This window comes from Lissotriton helveticus, chromosome 9 (genome assembly GCF_964261635.1).
Source record: "Lissotriton helveticus chromosome 9, aLisHel1.1, whole genome shotgun sequence".
Lineage (NCBI taxonomy): Eukaryota > Metazoa > Chordata > Amphibia > Caudata > Salamandridae > Lissotriton > Lissotriton helveticus.
Genome location: NC_136070.1, coordinates 620,889,439 through 620,911,369, shown reverse-complemented (window position 1 = coordinate 620,911,369; position 21,931 = coordinate 620,889,439). Strand labels below are relative to the sequence as shown.

General features: G+C 46.7%; 1 protein-coding gene across 2 annotated transcripts in view; it reads right to left on the bottom strand.

Moving 5' to 3' along the window:
- The window catches only part of LOC144781695 (cytochrome P450 2F2-like), a 599,280-nt gene that overhangs the window by 527,661 nt on the left and 49,688 nt on the right, over positions 1-21,931 (bottom strand). For both annotated transcript variants that reach the window (XM_078660671.1, XM_078660672.1), the window contains exons 2-3: positions 13,752-13,914; positions 5,545-5,694 (exon numbers count right to left, since the gene is read on the bottom strand). In XM_078660671.1, coding sequence (XP_078516797.1) covers positions 5,545-5,694; positions 13,752-13,914 — 313 coding nt within the window. The remainder of the gene's footprint in view (positions 1-5,544; positions 5,695-13,751; positions 13,915-21,931) is intronic.

The following is a 21,931-nucleotide window of genomic DNA, read 5'->3' as shown; positions in this document are numbered from 1 at the left end:
TCTCCAGCGAGGCACTTTGCAAAAAAAGGGTCCGTTTTCACTGTGAAAATGTGGTGTGTCCACGTTGCGTTTTGTGCTGTTTCCTGTTGCGGGCCCTAGGCCTACCCACACAAGGGAGGTACCATTTTTCTAGGAATACTTTGGGGAATGTGGGGTGGGTATAATTGTGTGGATCCATGCAGTTTCCAGAACTTTCCACCACAGAAATGTGGGATAAATGTTTTTTGACAGATTTTGAGGTTTGCAAGAGATTCTGGGTAACAGAACCTGTTGAGAGCCAGAAAAGTCACTTCATCCTGGATTCCTCTGTGTGTCTAGTTTCTAAAAATGTATAGGTTTGCTAGGTTTCCCCACGTTCTGTTAGAGCTAGGGTTCAAAATCTACAGCTAGGCACTTTGCAAAAAAAGGGTCCGTTTTCACTGTAAAAATGTTGTGTGTCCACGTTGTGTTTTTGGCCGTTTCCTGTCGCGGGCCCTAGGCCTACCCACACGAGTTAGGTACCACTTGTCTTGGAAGACCTTGGGTAATGCAGAGTGGGTGGTATTCTGTGGAACCACGCAGATTCCAGAACTTTCCACCACAGAAATGTGAGGAAAATGTGTTTTTTGTCAATTTTTGGGGTTTGCAAGGGATTCTGGGTAACAGAACCTGGTAAGAGCCAGACAAGTCCCACCAACCTGGATTCCCCTGAGTGTCTAATTTTTACAAATGTATAGGTGTGGTAGGATTTCCTAGGTGCAGGCAGAGCTAGGGTTCTAAATCTACAGCTAGGAACTTTGCTAAAATAGGGTCCGTTTTCATTTCAAAATGTGGTGTGTCCACGTTGCGTTTTGGGCCGTTTCCTGTTGCAGGCACTAGACCTACCCACAAAATTGAGGTAATATTTTTCTCGGAAGACTTTGTAAAATGCAGGGTAGGTGGAATTTTGTGGATCCAAGCAGATTGCAGAACTTACCACCACAGAAATGTGAGGAAAATGTGGGTTTTTTAACACATTTGGAGGTTTGCAAGGGATTCTGGGTAATAGAATCTCATGAGAGCTAGTCAAATCACCCTATCTTGGATTCACCTGAGTGTCTAGTTTTTAAAAATATATAGGTTTGGTAGGTTTCCCTAGTTGCTGGCAGACCTAGAGTTCAAAACCTACAGTGAAAAGGGTCAATTTCCACGGTAAAAATAAAGTGTGTCCACGTTGCGTTTTGAGCCGTTTCCTGTCGCGGGCACTAGGTCTACCCACACAAGTGAGGTACCATTTTTATTGGGAGACTTAGGGTAACATAGAATTGTAGAGAAACTGTTATTACCTATAGACTTTCGATGCATTTCTATCTTCCAAATGAAAGACAATGTGTAAAAAAGAAGTCACTTTGAAAAATGTCCTCTAATTTTCATGCTAGTATGGATACTCATAATTTCGGAAATGTGCAAATATCTACTGTTTCTAAAGTCTCTATTTTGTTCTCATTTTAGAAATACATAGGTGTCTTTCATACCGATTTTTCCATGTATATATTTTCCCAAATGAATTGCTATATACTCAGTACATAATTCAAAAACATTTCAAGACGCTGCTCAGGTATTGGCTCTGGGTTCGTCGGTCTCTTGGTGAACCTACAAGTCCCATATATCCCCACAACCAGAAAGGTCCAGCGGATGTAACTGTATATTGCTTTTAAACAGCTGTCATAATTAGAAGAAGTTACAGGTGAAAACGTTGGTACAAATGGCTGTTTTTTTCAACTAATTTTCAATTTTTCCTATATTCAACTGTTACTTTCTATAAAGAAACCTTAAAGGATCTACACAAATGACCCTTTGCTTAATTCAAAATGTTGCCTTCTTTTCTAAAATGTATAGCTTTCCAGGATCCATCATTGCTTTCATACCCATTTCTACCATTAACTGGAAGAAGGTTGAAAGCACAAAAAACAGCAAAAATAGGCTATATCCCAGTAAAATGCCAAAACTGTGTAAAAAATGCTGGTTTTCTGACAAATGTCTGTCAGTCCCTAAAAGCTGGTAAAATGTTGAATTCAGGCCCACCAATCTTTTGTTGATACCATTTGCAGGGAAAAACCAGACGCTTTCATTTGCAGCACTTTTTTCCCATTCCCCCCCCCCCCCAAAAAAAAATTAGCTGTATTTTGGCTAATGTCTGGGTCCTCTCCAGGGAAATCCACAAACCCTGGGCCTCTTTAGAATCCCCATAATGTTGGAAGAAAAGGAGGCAAATTTGGTATGGATACCTTATGTGGTCAAAAAGTTACAGGGGCATGAGCGCAAACTACCCCAAATAGCCAAAAAAGGCTTAGCACAGGGAGGGGGAGGGGAGGCCTAGCAGCAAAGGGGTTAATGGGCCAGATCTTCATTAACCCCTTGCATGCTTATGACGAGCTCAGCTCTTCATGAGGCACAGTGGAGCTGTGCTCATGGCGAGCTGAGCTCGTCATAACTGCCGCGGCCCACCCACGCGCGGCTAATTCCCCACCTGTGCGGGCGTTCTACAGGAGTGGGTGGAGTCATGACGTGCCCAGCATGATGAGCTGGGCTTGTCACGAGTACCACAGCACCGCGCGCACCCACCCCCGCACTGCGGGGGAATAGCCCCGCGTAGAAGGGGTTAAGGCTGACTGCATAATCACAAATGAACAGGAGGGAGTGCAAAACTACAACAAATGGCCTAAAAACACATTGTTATTATGGTAAATACCATGACAAACAGTAAAATGTAAGTTTGCGTAAGGCCTTGAAAGTGCCTGCATCACAGTAGATTTGCAGAATACAAACTGCTGTTGGATAAATCGTCAGGAATCACAGAGATAAGAGTCCCAACTGGGGCCTTGAAGCAGCAAAGTGCAAGGACACTAGATAAGCAGCATTTGCACAGTGCAGTTATAACGTGTATAAGACCTCATAGCGCACTTTTTTTTTAGCTTTATTGCATTTAATGGTTTCTTTTTGTCTAGTTATCAGGGTGGTCCTCTGCCTTCTAGAAAGATTCTCAGCAAAGACAGCGTCAACTGGCCTTTTTGCATGTATGTTCTACATTTGTGTGTGTTTATGTGTGAAAAAAATGTCTGCCTGTCTGATAGTGTGAACGCCTGTGAATGAGAATGTGTGTATGAACGTCATGCTGTGAGGCAAAACTCGATTTGTGTGTGACGTTGGTAAAGAAAAAAAATATAGAGAGGATGGGAGAGTAGGGAATTTATTTTTGTCCTGCAGAAATTGGTTTGAAGTTACCTGCGAGTAGCTTCAGAGGTCTAGCCAGAAGTGCGATGAACGGATGTAAAAGGCATCAGTAAGGAAGGTGAAAGGCAGGGAAGAAGCAACGCTCTCTCTGCAAAGCTGTATATGTTTTCAAGCTTCATTTTAATGGAAGTATAATCCACTGACAATTCCTGCCTCTATCATCTCTATGCTGCTGTGTCTCTGATTGGAGGAATGTCAGAGTTGATGCTTCCGCACAGTGATTAGGTACTCTCACTGCTGCCTCCAATCAGAAAGAGTCCTTTGTGCGATGGCTACGATTCTGTAGAAGAAACTGAAGTTAACATCCTTCAGACGTCGGAATGAACAATGTGAAGGGGAAAACTTTCTGTGGAGCATGTGCCCCCCAGAGGAGTTTCTACCCCCCCAGGAGGCGCGCCCCACTATTTGAAGGCCTCTGCCCTAGACTATTGGTGATGTTGAGAAGACAAGCTCAAGTATGTTGTCTTTAGAGTGTGCTGGTTATGAGACATACATTCCATACCACGTTGAGTGTATCAGTGAAGTTGAAGAGATGACTGTTGGTTTTTCTTTTTTTTTTAAACTTGTGTTGTCTGGGAGGCTATCAATCATAAAGTTCAACTGAAACCTTATGTCACTGTTATGCAACAGATACCCATTTACTGAACAGGTCATACCCGGGCAAGAGTGCAGATTCCTGAGAAAAGATTCAAGTTATATGGAACTTTGCCTTATCATTTATCTCTGCAGGGATAGCATTCCAAATACGAGTGCCTCGAACTCTAAAAGAACTAGCTGTCCATGTCTTGAATCTGAGAGCCATTTGTGCAAAAGCATTTTTGCAGTCGGACACAGCCCTAATCCTAGAATCGGGCCATTTCCAACTGAAAAAATCGTCTTTCATACATACAATACAAATTGTGATTCTGTAACATGTTACCAAATCGCAATTTGAGTTTAGCAGTTCGGTATTTGGAAGGTGCATGTTTCGGGCGTCCCTTCCAAATACTGAATTGCAGTGCTATTTGTGTTTGTCTTGCGAAAGAATTATGGATGCAAAACATTACTATTTTACTGACACCCCAGGGTGGTGGTAACAATTCGTAAATCGGAAGCAGCCCCCTCCAAACCCCTTCCCCTTCGTTAATGTTGAAGCAAATATATGTTATGAGCAGGCAGTGGCCCATGAGACCATAACCTACTCTTAAAAAATTAAAGTTAAACAGTTATTTTTTATTTTCTTAACGCACCCCATTTACCTTTGAGGAAAATTAGGTGTATTTAAAAAAAAAAATTGCTTTATTAAAAAGGGATCAGAGATGTTGACCACATGAGGCCACCATTCCTGTGATGGCTGCAATTCCTAATGGGTCACAAATTGTGACATACCTCATAAATATTCAAGAGGTAGGTATATTTACGACCTGAAACGGAATGGCTTTCTGAAGTTTGTAAGTTTTCTTACATTAGGAATCATGATTTCTTAATTGTGATTTGGTAAAAATCGTAATTAGGAAATCACAATTCCTATTATTTGTACATATGGCCCCAACTTTTGAGATTTTAAACAAATGGACTGTATCGTAATCAAATTTGTCAAGTATATTTCACAATTTTTCTAGAGTCTCCTTGATTGTAGCTTTTATGCATTATGCAAACTGACTTCTATGCACAGACAGCCAGTATAATTTCCAATTTTGATAATAATTTAATCAAGGAAAAGGGTGTGATGTTGTTTTGTTACACAAGTATTATTTAGGGGAAGCATAAGTATTTTGTAAAGATGTTGTATCATATAAACATCGAAAGTCACATTCACCACATCAAAAAACACACTTACCACCATAGTTTCTGAAAGGCTTTTTGAATGTATAAACTACTAATGCAGCATCTCTGTATTACCTGTCAGTCAGCCCAGAAAATCGATGACATTCAAAGAATCCATTGGTATTCTAATACTCAGGCAACATAGTGCGCCTATTTTGAATGTGGAATTGTAGAAACCCACTTGTTGAAAACAATTGACTCTAGCCTGTAGTCGCCATGTCTGTGGAGACTCCTTTTCCTGCATCCTCTATAACCACTTTCTAATCTGTGGCAAAAGACTACTTCCCTTTGTTGGATTCTAGGTTGTGTCCTGAGTGAGTGAGTGAATGAGTGAGTGTGTGTATGTGGGGGTGTTTGTGTGGGTGTGTGTGTGTGAAAGAGAGAGTGAAAGAGAGAGAGAGAGAGAGAGAGAACGAGAGAGAGACAGACATACAGACAGAATGGTCAAATTAGGAAAACTATTACTTAGTGTGACAGCTAGAGTACCTTTCATTTTTCTGAACTCTTCCAGCAAGACCTGGACCTCCTCTTGGATTCGTTCCTCAATGCTCCTCTTTCCCATTCCAAAATTTCTTAAGGCCATGAGAGAGAATTTTCGAAGTTGCTTCCAGCGCTCTCCATTGCTCACTGCCACACCTGAAGAGAAGACAGGAAAACATAAGAACATGACAATTGTGAATAATGCAGCAACAAAACATTTTGCCTGTTGTGTTGCGTATACTTCAAGTCTTATTGTTTGTATATTGTACCAGGTTAGTTGTACATCTGACAACCTGGACCAGGAAATGCAATCATAGCACAGACTAGGCTACATCCTTGACCAATCACCATTAGGAAAATGTCCAATCCTCTCTCTAGACCTCTTTTGATCATGATTTATTTAATTGATGCCACCATTTAATTGGAGTCAATCATTAGCCCTTGAAGAGGCCATAACAGTTTAATGATATCACTCAATGATATTTAACTCTATAGAATTCTGAAAACTATGACTTGTCAAGTTTTCTTCCCATTAGTGCGAGGCTCCCCTCCACATGATGCATGCTCTTTCACTTGCTCCATTCAACATCAAACTGTGTCTATCTTAAATATTCTGACTTGTGGTTTAAATGAATGAGTTTAAACATGCTGCCTGGAACAACCGTCTGACTTCATGATATCAACTAATGAACACTCAAATCAACTGTTCCTGCCAGTATCAAATTCTCATATGCACTAAAGACCTTTTGTTTTACCTGATATAAAACCAACATAATCATTGCTATTCAAAGTTAAACATGACCCCTGCATGCTGCAGTTTCCATGCATTATTCCACCATTCAAATATACCACAACATGTCCAGGCAAGTCTCCCGCTACCAACTATTTGGGGCCCACCAGGAGGGGAGGGGGGAAGCACGACCACAGACAAGAATTAAGGTGTGACAAAAGCCGCTTTATTGGAAGCAGGTGCATCAACAAATTTATCCAAACCTTGGCCTGTGCCGAACAAAATTAAACCTCATTAAATACAACTATACCTGACAAACCTCACCCCCACCCCTAAATGGATCCCCGCAAATTGCAACCTAAACATAACATCCCCTGCAACATGCCTCACTACCTAACTAATCATAACTTGCCGTCTGTATTCCCCACCCCCTGCCAAACTCACCAGGCCTCCTACAGTTACCCCCCCTTTTGCCTAGGAAAAAGCATCAAACTCTGAATTGCACACCAGCACCTTTTCCAGCGACACGTGACCCCTGTCCCTACTGTCCCCTGATGCACCAACTCCCAAGAAAACCCCTCCGACCAAAAAACCCCCCGGCCCTTATAAAAAAACCCTAAGGCCCTGAACAAACTCAACAAAACCCCCCAACAATGCAGCAAAAACTGCCAGAAAGACCCCACTAAAAGCCAAAAAACAGGGTGGGTGGGAGGGGAAAAAACACAAGCCCACCACGACCCGGTCACTGTTTCACTGCCACCAAAATGGTGGGCAGCGACACAAAATGGCCGGTGATATAGGGACCCCAGCCCAACCAGCCCAAAAGGAGCCCAGGAAAAGCCCAAAATCACGCAAGCAGCCAAACCAGCCCAAACCAGGAGTCTGACCTCACTTACTGGCTTTCGACCCCCTCCCCCATAGGCCTCCTGACCCCTTGGATACCTGCGGACCCCCAGTGATATGTCCAGTGTCTCCTTCAATTGTACAATGTACAGCTCCATCCCATACCGCGACAGGTGAACCCCGTCCTCCCTGAAAAAATACACCACTCCATACTGTAGCTCAGGATGCACCATCCTACCTAACCCTTCCCTGGTACAGAACTCCTTCATCTCCCTGTTGATTTTGCGCCTTGTCCTGTCTATTGCCCCAGGCCGCTCTGCCCCCCGCCAGACACTCCTAGGGATGAACTCAGACCAAATGAGATGACAACCCGCCCAGCCCCATCTAATCTCCAACAAGTCCCTCTTCATTTGCTTCACCAGAGCCAAACCCTTGCACTGCACCAGGTCGTTCTCACCCAAATGTATGACTACCACATCCGGACAATCCCCCCCCCTGACCACATTATTCAAGACCGGCATTAACTTGTGCCAACGCATTCCCCCTTTTCCCCACCAATGACATCTAAACAGTCGTTCATCCAATTCCAAATTCAGTTTCCGATGCTTGTCCCACTCAGCCCGCTCCGCTCTCTTGACAAAGGAATGCCCCACAATGTAAATGTCCAACAACGCCGAAGTCGGCCCGGCCACAGCACCTGCAAAGACACACATGTAAGAGGGCGAAACCACTGTCATGTCACTGCGCCCCCACTACTCCCCTCATCCTGACGTAAGTCTTGTAGCAATCGGACTTCCACCTTCCCAAGCGCTTGATCTCTTCCTTCCCCCATCCCCTCCGAGCCGCTTCTGTCGCCGCCCCGATCCTAAATGAATGTGTCCCGAACATCTTCGGATCCTCACCCATGTACCGCAGGGTGTGCCGCAGGACCCACAACACCTGCGCCGCCGTAACCCTACCGCCATCCACCTGACCGAAAACCTCCCCCTCCACAGCACTCCGCCCTGCTGCCAAACACCTCCACCACTCCGCGGGGCACACCCCCTTCGAGCTCCCCGGCCCCAGCACTACCCATGTCCCCTGCCCTCGCTGATCCGTCTTAGAATGTCGTAAACGCACCGCCACCTCCAGTGCCTGCACCTCCACTTCCCCCCACAGAACCCCCTCACCCCCTATCAAGCCCACCAACTTCGAAACCCAAAAAGCTCCAAAATACAACCAGGACATGATGGTGGAAAACAAAACCGTCTCCCTGCCATCCCGACAAACCGCCGGCAACGTCGTCAACAGGCACCCCAGCATAACCTCCGTGATAGGCCGCCGCTGCCATACCGTCGCCCCCCGCTCCCTCGCCCACCCTTCCAGCAAACGTCCCCCCAACTCGTCCCCCACCACAGCTTACCCATGAACGCCACCGCCGACAACTTGCCCGCGATCGTCACCCGTGACAAACCCTTGTCCATCCATGACAACATGAAATGCACTACCTGCTCCTCCCGCTGCCACCGGTCCCCATGCCTTACCGCACCAATCTGCCAAAAGTCCTCCCATGCCTGCACGTACGCCTTCCAAGTAGACGCTGCCACCGATGCTCTCACCAGCTGAACGACCCACCGTCTCCCACCGACCAAAGCTCCATCGGAACCGGCGTCTTTCTCTCCTCCGCCTCCGTGGCTAGCCCATGTAACCTCTGCCACTGTGAACGAGACAAAGCATCCGCAATGTCATTGTCCACCCCAGGGACGTGTCTGGCCTGAAACAATATGTCATGCTCCAAGCAGCGCAGCACGAAAACCCTCATCAGCTTCAGCACTTGTGGGTCCCTGGCCGACTGTCTGTTGACCACCTGTACCACGGACATATTGTCCACCCTGAACAATACCCGCTTGTGCGCCAGCTCCTTTGCCCAAACCTACACAGCAACAACCAACGGAAACAACTCCAGGAACGCAATACTGCGGCCCTCCGCCTGCCAACTCGACGGCCACTGCTCCGCACACCACCGGCCCGCCCAATACAGCCCGAAACCTCTGACTCCCGCCGCATCCGAGTACATCGTCACGTCCCAAATCTAGTCCTCCGGGGCGCCATGGGCACGCCATTGAAACGGTCCAAAAACACCCGCCACATCTGCAAATCCTCCTTCGTGCCCGCCGACAAGCGCAGGTGGTGGTGAGGCAGAGACAGACCCGACAGCGCCAAACCCAGCCGCCGGCAGAATGTTCGCCACGCCCGCACCACTCGGCATGTAAAATTCAGGTGACCCAACAGCACTTGCACCTGCCGCACCGTCACCTTTCGCTTGTCCAACATCTCACCCACCAACGCCATCATCGCCAACCTCTTGTCCTCCGGTAGGCGCGCTTCCATGGCCGCCGAGTCGAGCTCTATGCCGAGAAAGGACAGCACCATGCTGGGACCGTGCGTCTTCTCTGGCGCCAGGGGAACACCAAAATGGGCCATCAGGTCGGTGAAACTGTCCAGCTGCCGCTGGCAATCCGTCAAACCAGGCCGCCACACCAGAAAGAAGTCATCCAGATAGTGAGTCACCGTCTCAGAGCCTGTGCGCCAGGAAAAAGCCCACTGCAGAAAGGAACTGAAACGCTCAAACAACGCACAAGAGATAGAGCACCCCATGGGGAGCGCCTTGTCAACAAAAATGCCCCTGTCAAACTGAATCCCCAACAACTGGTGGTCCACCGGGTGCACCGGGAGCAACCGAAAAGCCGACTTAATGTCACACTTCGCAATCATGGCGCCCGCCCCGACCGTCGCCACGATCCTCCATGCCATGTCCACCCACGAGTATGACACCGACGCCAACTCCTCTGAGATTAAGTCATTCACTGACTTCCCCTCCGGACACGACAAATGCTGTATCAACCGAAACTGCCCCGGCTCCTTCTTAGGCACCACCCTGATCTGGGAGATAATCAGATTAGACAAAGGCGGCGTCACAAAGGGGCCCACCATGCGGCCCTCCTTCACCTCTTTCAACAATTTCTCCCGCACAATTCCCTTGTGAGCATTGACCGACTTCAGGTTATCCGCCCATCGTGCAATCCGTGGACCCTCGTAACCTAGTCGAAAGCCCTCCTGGAAGACCCGCCGCAACACGGCCGCATCGTCCGCCCGCGGATACACCTCCAAGAAGGGCACCAACCGGTAAAGCCTAACCGGTGTACAAGTCTTTTCCCATCGCGCCCAAACCCCCTCGCCCCATTCCCCGCCCCCCGCTGGGAGCCCCTGCTGCGGTGGGCTGCTGTCCTGGAGGTCCTCCGACTCCCCAGCATCGCACCACTGGGTACCTCCTCCCGCACTTGGAACACTCGTGTCGAAAACGGCACACCTACCTACCGCACTCGCCCTTATTGAAGCCCCAGCAGGCCCCCACCTGTGTCTGACCGGTACTGTCACCCTGCCCCACCCCCCCACGGGTGGGGCGAGAAGAAAAGGGCGTAGGCGCGAGCGGCAGGCCGCTGGCCGTGTAGATGGTGCGGCCAAACTTCGCCCCTCCCATCGTCTGTTGCTACAAGTCTGAGTCCAGCTCGCACCACTGCGCGTCCGGGTCCGACACCATCCTTGCCCTAAACTCCTCATTGTAATGTGACCAGGCGAAACCGGCGTACGTCACCTGAGCCCTCCAGACCACATCCATATACTTGAACAACGCGATGGACCTGTCCGGATATTTCTATCAGTATACGCTCGCGTATATTAAAAATGCCACCGACCAATTATCAATCGTCAGCGGCACCTTGGGGTGCCTTGCTAACTCCTGTTCCTCCTCTTTGGACCCTTCCTTGGAAGTCAGCTCCCTGTGCAGGAGCTTCAGAATCTCTACGTATTCCCCCTTCCATATCTTTTCCTTCGTGGCCAATGACAAGTGCGCCCCTAACGGCTTAGTCATCCCCATGTAAGGTAGCTTACGCACTGGGACCACGCAACTCTCCTTCGCACCGGTTGCCGTCTCGACCGTTTTTACCGTATCCGTCGCTGCACCGTCACCGGCCTCTGCCCCCGAACTCCCCGCCTCTAACCCCTCCAGCGCTCCCGCCCCATCTGGGCCCACCCCCGTGTCCGTCACATAGCATCCCCTCACCAGCTGCACCAAGTCTCCCCCCCTGTATCAGTACCCACTGACACCAGCACGCTGCGCGGCTTGCCCGAACCACACCCGACCTTACCTGGCGTCAAGGTCGGCGTCCGGACCGGCTCCCGCTGCCTAACCAGTGGAGCTGAGGGGGCCGTCACTCTGGGCGTGTCCTGCTGTGGGTGTACCTTCAATACACAGCCAACAACATTACTCCTTCCACCTCCCCATCCCGAATCTCCCCCTCCTCTTCAGACTCCAATCCACCGTCCACTCGCATGTCCTGCATCCCGCTACCATCCTCCAGCGATTCCAGCCTACTCAAACCCGCTCTCTCCCTACACACTCTCATCAACGTACTAAGATCCACACCGTCTCTCCGCCCTTCACCAGCCTGAGACTCATAAAATTGATCTCCAGCGTCGAATCACACTCCCCGACCCCCGGCGGCCGTCTCTACCCTTCGGGGTGGGGCTGGTGGTGACCCTGCGTCCCGCCGTCCAGCACGCTCCCATGAGTGGTCCCTCATTGGAGTACGACCGCCCGTACAAGGCTGAGCCGACCTATCCCCTCGGTGGATCGGAGCTGCATGCTGCTCACCCGAGCTCCTCGCCCACAGCTCCTGCCAAGGAAAAAAGGTGGAGTCCAGCAAGCCAGGGAAAAAACGGCCCCCATTGCCCCCCTCTTCGCCCCACGCCCCCCAGCCCCTCAGCGTGCCCCTCCCCCAGCCCACAGAGTGTCCTCCCCTTTGCGCCGGACACTCAAAAACCACCCCCAAACCCACCCCCCTCCCACTCCAAATGCCACTGACCCCTCCCCCCACCGCACCCCACACTGCACTCCCCCCTCCACCACAAGCCCCCCACCCCCCCGCCCCGCCCTTCTAGATCCGCCCCCCACACTCACCCCCCCACACTACACCCCACCCCCCCCAGCGCACTCCCCGTCCCCCTCAGGTGCACCCCCCCTGCTCCCCATCCCCCCTCTCCCCGTGCCCCCGCCGGCGATGGCAACCTACTCGGCCCCACCACATTCCCCCCTCCCCAGACGATGACCCCCAGTGCAGCTCGCTCCCCTACCCCCCTTGCCCCCCTCCCCCTTCTCCTCCATGTCTGATTCCTCTATCAGTACTGGGGACCCCACCCCCCCATCACCCCTCCCCTCAGCCTGACCCCCATCCGCCCCCCGTGTTCCAAATGCAAGCCCCCTCTTACCACCACCTCTTGCTCCCCTTCCCGAGGCATCTGTCCCACCCCTCCCACATCGTCCAGCCTCCCCCCTTCCTCCCCCCGCTCCCCCGCCCCACCCACACACTCCAAAGCCAGCCTGCCCCCAACTCCCTCCCCTCCCTGCTCCTTCCTCGGCCCAAACAAGCCGCGCTTCCTCCTCTGTGCCGTCCGGCCCCTCCGCCCTCTCTCCGCCTCCCTCCCGGCCCTCCCGCTCCTCCCACCCACACCACGTGCCTTCCGGGGTCGGGACCGCGGAGGCTCACAGGCCCACACAGCCGCCGCGGCGCCGCTCGCAGCTCGGCGCAGGGGCCTCACCTGAACGTCGGGCCGCAGGAGATCCATGCGGCCCGCCTTGCCCAGTAATCAAACAGCCTCCAGGACCCGGAGATCCGATACCGCCACCATGCCGATAACACCGCCGACCAGCACCGCTCAACAATACAGCCCGCAAAAGCTCCGCACTAGAAACCAGGTACAGCTGCAACCGCGTCGCTACACGCCAGACAACCACAGGCCCCACAGAAAAAACACGAGCCCACCACGACCCGGTCACTGTGTCACTGCCACCAAAATGGTAGGCAGCGACACAAGATGGCCGGTGATATAGGGACCCCAGCCCAACCAGCCCAAAAGGAGCCCAGGAAAAGCCCAAAATTGCGCAAGCAGCCCAACCAACCCAAACCAGGAGTCTGACCTCACTGGCTTCCCCCCCCCTCCAGGCCCCAAAACCCCCAGGGGAGCAGGCCTCCCTATGGTCGGCCGCCCCCCCCCCCCAAAAGCCCCATTTTAACAATTCTATTTAAGTCCATTGACCCACATATTTCAGATTTGCGGCCTTTAATGATTAAAGTCAACTGACTATCATTTACACATATCAAACTAGGACCTTGCAGACCTGAATATGTAGGGCTATAACTGTCATGTATACTGGATCTACCAATTCCACAAACCAGGCTGCAACAGGTTGTACATTCCAGAATTTTTTAGACAACGTGTCTTGTTTCTTTACTCTATCTGCTTTATTTATAACCCTTATTTATGATCCAGAACCGATTGATCCTTTTTAAGATACATTGTGTAATCACATTCTCCAAAATTACATATTTTTTAAAATGTGCTACAGAAAATAACTACATAAGTAAGAGAATACATAAGCAAAAAATACATTATAAGGTACCCGGAATAGCTTGTAATCCAGAACATAAGACATTTGAGCGGTGGACCAAGACCTCAAAAAATTTTAAAGCTTCGTTGTGGGGTGCAGAGCAGCATGATCCTATATTTTCTGCTCGGATGATAATAAAGTAGAATTATTTACCATATCCTTTGGTGACCATACGGATTAATGGAAAGTATCCTCGTTCACTGAAGTCGCCTCCTTGATCCACAAGCGCTTCTTTCACCGCCTCATACCCGCATAGCACGAGCACTGGCTGAGAGCCAAAGTACAGCGTAAAGACTTGCCCGTACGTTTTACTGAGCTGTGGAGATAAGGAAAAATGGAAGAGAAAAAAATCATCAGGGCCAATATTGGAACCTCCATATTTACTTGGGAAATTGTTTTTGCAAAGTAAGGTGCTCAGAAAACAAGCAACAGGCGTCTTGTGATATATTTAATAACACATGTAATTTTACAAGGCACGCAGTTTAATTTGTATGTCACCTATAGGTGACAAAGTGAGCTTGTATCATTTTAAAAAGACAAATATCTGTATCGCTTATGTGTTGCATTCAGATTGGTAATGATTTTGCTTTGTATTCAAAGGTGAGGTCTTTGGTTCGTCAGTTCTTTGAAAACTTCCCAACACATGATTTCTTCCTGAGGTTCATAGATAAGTTGGTCAATTTAAACTGCTTTGTCTCCAGTGCTTTATCATAAGCATCAACAAAAGATTAGCAATGCCAATCTTCCTGGCTAGTGTGGTGAAGGAAAGCCCTTAAGTTGATAAAGACAAGGAGTAGAATATCATATTATGCATTCTCTAATCTTGCTTTTTTATCTACCGCAACCACTTTAAAAGCATATGAAAACGTAATTTCCAGTAACTCCTGATATTGTACACAAAACTAGGTAACCATTCGATTGCATTAACTTTCACTTTTCCTGATGCAGAAGCAAACTAAAGTCCATACACAAAACAGAAAAATAATAATAGCAGAAAACCCAACAGGAGAAAAACAATCTTTAGGAGGCAATCTTGAGGAACTTCGGTTCCGACTCCATCTTCTGTTTCATCGCCATTTTGTCTTGCCCTCACACAGGCAGCTTGGCGAGCCGACAACCCTTGCCCTTCGTACCATTGCGCAATAGATAACATCTCTATCCTTGCAGTAAAGTCAATTCCGGGAACCAATACGGTTAAGAAATCCCACCTAAAACCTTATTTAAAGTCTGTTAGCCTTCAGTTTTCTTCTCCCCGACTCACTAATCCTTATCCAAAGGTGTCTGGTGGCCTTTAGTATACTTTTTCCGACTCACTAATCCTTGTGTCAAACCATCTGTTGGTTTTCATTGTCCTTCTCAACGCCTTGCGCGGCCTAGCAATGTGGCCTTCTGCAATACACAAACACGTCTACCACTGTTCATTAACTTTGAGTCCATATAATCAAATCTCCTTGTGGAGTTTGTCAAAACATGACGTAGGGGGTAGATTTTGTAATTGTGTGACATCTTGTTTGTTAGAAAATTGTAAACTTGTCATTGGTTAGAATTTTGCGCATAGGGAGTGTTCTCCGACCAATGTAAAATGATATAAAAGTGTGTGAGCGACGGATTGAAGGAGCAGTCTCCTGAGAACATACCATTGGTGTACTTCTTGGATAACTGTGCATAGCTGCAGCTAAATAAATCCTGTTGTCTACGCTTAACAGAGTGTCCCGTGTCTCTGTACAAAAAGGAAAGTGAACTCTGAGATTTAGGCATGCCCAGCACCGCTGGACCTTTAAAGGTCCGGGTCTTCAACTGGTGCCCAACGTGGGGCGATCTCAGAGGTCGTGGTCAAACCCGAGGGTCGTGAGGAGTCACGTGAGGAAATTCCGGAGGAAGCGCACCACACCAGTGACTCCTACATGTCGAAAGTGGACCGAAGGTCTTTGCAACGCGGCTTCTCCTTTCCGACGGCTGTTGAAGACTGCTGCCCTGACGGTCGCCCTGCCTAGGTTCGCCTTTGTGATGACTGGCATCTCGAGACGATAGACGGGCCTCTGTTGGCGTGATATATGAAGTTTATTCCAAACATGGAACCGGTCCTGTTATCTTCTTCGACCTTTGGGGAAAATACACTAAGAATGACGGTATTTTACAATGGCCGAAGGATGGAAGTTTCGAGCCATGTGTGTTAGACAATTTAGAAGAGAAACTATTTAAGAGAAAAGTCCGGCCGGCAACGTTTGATTCATTTCGCATTCGGCAAAAAGAGTCAAAACAGAAAGAAATAAATCAAGCAAAGAAAGATAGAAAGGAAAAAGAAATGACTATTATACAGGCTGCTCAACAATTTAAAGATAATGAAATGGATCAAGTGATGGAAATCTCAGACAGACAACATCGCATGATGATTGACAAATGTTATCCAGTGTTGCCAACTACTTCTTCAAATTCAGATGCTGATCCTGATAAGGATCCATTAATGTCTTACTTGTTACGATCGCCACCAACTTATGTACGAGGTGCTAATGCACCTCCGCTTTTGTTACCTGTCCAACAACCCGTTATTCTTCCACCGGCTCCAGCTCCTGCACCTCCACCACAGCCTTTTGTGGCACTACCACCTCCGCCATTACCTTTACCTTCAGCTCCCTTGCTTCCAATTTCTTTGCCTCTGACTTCTTTGCCTCAGTCTCCTTTGCTTTCAACCTCCACTCCACTTGTTGCTTCTTCTTCTGCTTCGTCTCATACCTTACCTTCTGTTTTTCTGTCAGCCTCCCCTTCTGTTCGTCAGCGGATGGTTGACACTGTTTCTGGTTTCTTTTCTCCTCTCTTTGGATCAGCTAGTCAGACTCCTCTTCATCCCCGTAGGCAGACACGTAGTTTACTTTCTACTTTTCGGGAACGAGATGTGGTAGAACTTCAGGCTCGCAAATGGATTATGCAGGATTCTGAGTATACGGTGCAAGACATAATGAGTACGTTTGAGCAGTGGGATGCCCCTATACAGAGATTTGTTTTTGACACCATGTGTGGTATTTTCTTTCAGGAATGGGAGGCCATGGGATTGGGCTTAACTCCCAAGGGTTTGCTGGATATTAGGACTGATTTTGATAAAGGAGTTATTGTGGGTTCTGAGGTTGAGAAAGCCATGCGGACACTGATCATGTTTAGATCAATGTTCTATTCACAGTCTTTGCCTGAACCCGATCCTTCTGTTAAGCACAAACTGAAACAATACCCTATGCGAGAGGTTCCCCCGGTATGGAGGGAAGAGGTTCCAGCCGTTGGTGGTAATCAGCCTATACCAGCACACTTCCAACGTATATGGGTACATGTACCTTGGAAGAGGTCTGAAGTGTTGGCCCTTAAACAGTCTTTACCTGACCTCGTAAAAATCCTGCTGGTTACTACAAAGAATTATCCCAGACTGTTGAGGCTTGATTCATGATTTTGGCTGACATAGATATGTTGATGGGAAATGTGGTTCCACAACCATTATGGGCTAGAATTCGGAAAGAGGATCATGCTCAAGAATTAGGAGGTGATTGGGCTGCTATATTGGCTGCTGATAGACTCCAAGTGGGTGGTGCTAAACCCGATAATTTAATCGCGGAACTTCTTCGGAGAATAATAAACTTAATGAAGACTATGATGCCCGCTCTACGAGTTAATTGGGATAAGTTAGCTGCCTGTAAGCAGAAAAAGGATGTGAGTGTTTCTGATTTCTTCACTCGTTTTGAGGAAACGTTTCTTGATCACAGTGGTCAGGATATGAGCAGAGAGGGGGGACAGCGACTGTTCGTAGATAAATTTGTATTTAATTTGCTTCCTGAACTCTCTAATAAATTAAAGAATTCCGAAAGTTCATGGGCTGTTTCTTCTTTAGCCCAGATATTGGCTATTGCCCAATATTATGAAAATAGGCATAAGGAGGAGAAAGATAAATTGGATAAAAAGACTAAAGAGTTAAAGACGAGGCTTCTTTTGCAACGGGCTTATATTCCTCGTCCTGCACAGCGTCAGTTTCAGCCGACCTCCCAGTTTCAAAACCTGTTACAGAAAACTGAACCCTTTGTTCCAAGGGCTTCACTAGGTCCAAATCAATGTGCCTATTGCTAAGAGGAAGGTCACTTTAAAAATAGTTGTCCAGTTTTGCTATACCGTAATGGTAATACGTCTGGACAACGTGGCCGAGGTGGCTATCAGTCAGCACTTAGAGGAAGGGGACGAGGTAAATCAGTTTACGATCAGAACAGCGTTCTTCCTCCCCTCAAACTTCGATGAATTATTTTGATCAACAAAATACCCGATCTGCTCAATATTACAGTGACGATTATTATAACGAGAATGAGAGTCAAGATTTTCATACTAGTTAGGACAGCCACAGACAAAGTGAGGGAGTCATATCAGTTCCAGTGGATCAGAACGGACCTTATGTTGAGGTTGTTACATTAGGTGTCACAGAGCCATTTCTATTACACACTGGTGCAACCAAGAGTTCTATTATCCACTCTAAACTCCCTGGGGCACCTTTGTCTGGCTTAACAAATATTTCTGTAGGATTTTCTGGCACCCCAGTCAAAAACCCAATTTCTCAGCCTTTGCCCATCTCAATAATTCCTTATGATTTAGAAGCTCCACTTATTTTAACAACCGGTTGTGTTGAAAATGTGTTGGGTCTAGATTTGTTGAAAAGATTGTATGCAACCCTACATTGTTTTCCTTCTGGTGTACACCTCACTTTAGGTAGGGAAATAATTTCCCCAATGTATTTGTTCAAAGATAAACTTCCACCTGAATTACGTTCTCTTCCTACTACACTCGGGCTACAGGTCCAAATGATGTTGGTCTTTTTACAAATTCCGCCTTATGTTGTCACCCTCAAGCCAGATATTAAGTTACCACGTATTCCTCAATACAAGGTTTCCAGCGATGGTGAAAAAGCTCTTATGGCTATCATTTATGATCTGATACAGAAAGGTGTGGTCGAAGAAACAAGAGGAAACATATGTAACAGTCCTGTCATTCCTATTCTTAAACAAACTAATTCTTCCCAGCCACCCGTATATCGTTTTGTTATAGATCTCCGAGAAGTCAACAAAATTGTTGTACCCCAATTTCCAGTTGTCCCAGATATCACAGCTCTATTGACAACAGTACCCGCTACTGCTACTTGGTTTTCTGTTGTTGATTTGAAGAACGCTTTCTTCAGTATTCCCATTGCCGAAGAAAGTAGGGATATTTTTGGCTTCTCTTTAGGAGGCCGAAGCTTTCGATTTACACGAGCTCCTCAAGGCTATTGTGAGAGTCCCTCCATTTATAGTCAGGCACTAAAAACACAGCTTGATACTCTCACATTGCCTCAAGGCGCTACCCTTATTCAATACGTAGATGATTTGTTAATTTCTGCTGATTCTGAGGACATTTGTAAACAAGCTACCCTTAAAATGTTACAACATTTGGCTAGACTAGACCACAAAGTGTCACCCTCTAAGATGCAATATTGTCGTCAGAAAGTTACCTATTTAGGTCATCTCTTGTCAAAGGAGGGAAGACAATTAACTCCAGAACGTGTCCAAGCAATTGCCCAAATGTCTGTACTAAGCACACAAAAGGAGGTACGTGCGTTCCTAGGCATTACCTCTTATTGTAGACAGTGGATTCCGAATTTCTCCCTGCTAGAGAAACCTCTATTGGCACTCACTCTCAAAGATACACCCCAACCTCTCCTTTGGACTGCAGAATGTCAGAAAAGTTTTAATGATTTACGTACTGCCTTATGTTCTGCTCCAGTGTTAGGTACCCCTGATTACAGTAAACCCTTTACACTTTATGTCCACGAGAATGAAGGTTGTGCATTGTCAGTTTTAACGCAACAATTTGGAGACAAACAACGTCCGTGTGCCTACTTTTCAGCCACGCTAGATCCAATAGCGAAAGCGTTACCTAGTTGTTTAAGAGCCACAGCAGCAACAGCAGTTTCTATTCGCCAATCTGATGGATTGGTGTTAGATAATGCTCTTATTGTCATGGTACCACATGCAGTAGATATTCTTTTAAATTGGACAAAGACTCAACACATTACTAGTACTCGTTTATCAGGAAATGAATTGACACTTTTAGCTAGTCATGTACATATTAAACGATGTAATTCCCTAAACCCAGCTACCCTATTGCCAATTTCAGAAGAAACGAATACTCTAGAACAGCATGATTGTTTCTTCCGTACAGAAGAAGAGACAAAGGGTAGAGTCGATCTAAAGGATACTCCACTCTTAAACCCAGATGGAACTTTATGGGTTGATAGCTCTTGCTTTAAGCTTCCCAATGGTGAAACGACTTCAGCCTATGCAGTTACTACATTGCATACAATTGTGGAAACCACACGCATTAGACAAAACTCAGCCCAGGCAGCTGAATTAATAGCTCTAACAAAAGCTTGTGTATTGGCTAAAGGTAAAAAAGTGAATGTGTTCACTGACAGCCAATATGCGTTTGGAGTGGCCCATAGTTTTGGCCGCTTATGGAGAGAAAGAGGATTTCTCACTTCCCATGGTGCTAAGATACAACATGGTGAGTTAGTAAATAACCTTCTCGAATCACTTACCTTGCCTACGCAGATGGCAATTATAAAATGTAGCGCGAACAGAAAGATTATTGATGAAGTGGGTCAAGGAAATGCGTTTGCAGACCAGACAGCGAAAGAAACAGCTAGAAACATTAAGAACCCCATATATGTTGCAGGCCCTGCTAGATGGATTGAACAAGGAGGAATGTGTGAGGACACAATAGAAAGTGTGAAAATGATTCAGGAAGAGGCCACAGAGAAAGAATTGAGTAAATGGAGAGAGACTACAGGAATGTTAGACGCAACAGGATGTTGGATAGAATTATCGGAGCATCAACGTTGGCTGCTACCAGATGCTTATGTGCTTCCAGTAGTTACTATGGCACATGGCCCAGCTCACATCAGTGCTAAAGGAATATGCAAACTTCTAGCTCCTGTATGGCAGAACGAAGGTATTAGAGAAAAGTCGGAGCATCAACGTTGGCTGCTACCAGATGCTTATGTGCTTCCAGTAGTTACTATGGCACATGGCCCAGCTCATATCAGTGCTAAAGGAATATGCAAACTTCTAGCTCCTGTATGGCAGAACGAAGGTATTAGAGAAAAGTGGAATTCCCTTGAACAACACTATATGGAATTTGGCAAGAACAATCAAAACCTAAATAACAAGGATTCATAAACAAGTTCACAAATTGAATTAAAAAAGAGATCACAATTCATTATGTATACATACAATAAAAATACAATAAAATACAGTAGATAAATGGACTTTACACTTATTGGAGATTTAAGTAAAAAGACATATCAACACAAATCATAAAATTCATAACATTCAATTATGACCCGCATAATTGGTGCAAGAAGACAGAAACAGTAAGACATAAAAATTGTACAATACTACTAGTATATTCGGACTCCTAGTTTATAGCACCGATGACGTATATTTAAATCAGTATATCTACAACGATGATAGAGTCTTGAATTATACAGAACTAGACAGCGTTGACGCGTTTCGGTGGATTTTCTTGATTTTTGCCACCTTCCTCAAGACTAAACACAATGGGCCGTATTTATGAAGGCCTTGCGCCGCCGGTGCGTCACTTTTTCCCATTTTAAAAGTGACGCACCGGCGGCGCAAGGCCTTCATAAATACGGCCCAATGTCTGTCGTAACCATGGGGTCATAGAGTTTCCCTAAAATAAATATACATACAACACATTAGGAGAAATTGTCAAGATCTATTTAACATGTCACATTTTATTAATGGTTAATAACATGTATTTAAAACAACCTCCTACATATAATCTGTACAATATAGTAACACATTGGGATTACAGGAATAATATTATCCTTCCATGTCCTCAAAGGAAAACTAATGAGAATTTATATAAAAGTGAAATGTCCTATTCGAACCCAATGAGCCTATGTGTAATTTGCTACCATTAGCTGTGAGCAAAAAGCCATATTGGCATACTAAAGGTAGATATGCCGGACATATAAGTCATACTTCTGCGATATTATAACCTATTTAAAACTAGTCTCTAATAGCGTTCTCGGATCTATTGTTTAAATAGCTAACCTTTATAATGAGTAGCACATGTCTTGTCCTATTCATACCCAGTGAGCCTATGTATAATTGGGTGCCATAGGCTGTGAGCAGAAAGCCATATGGGCCTACTATACGTAGTTGTGAAGGACATTTAAGTCGTACTACTGCGATATTACAACCTTTCTTAGGTTAGTCTCTATTAGCGTTCTAAGTTCTATCGTATAAAGAACT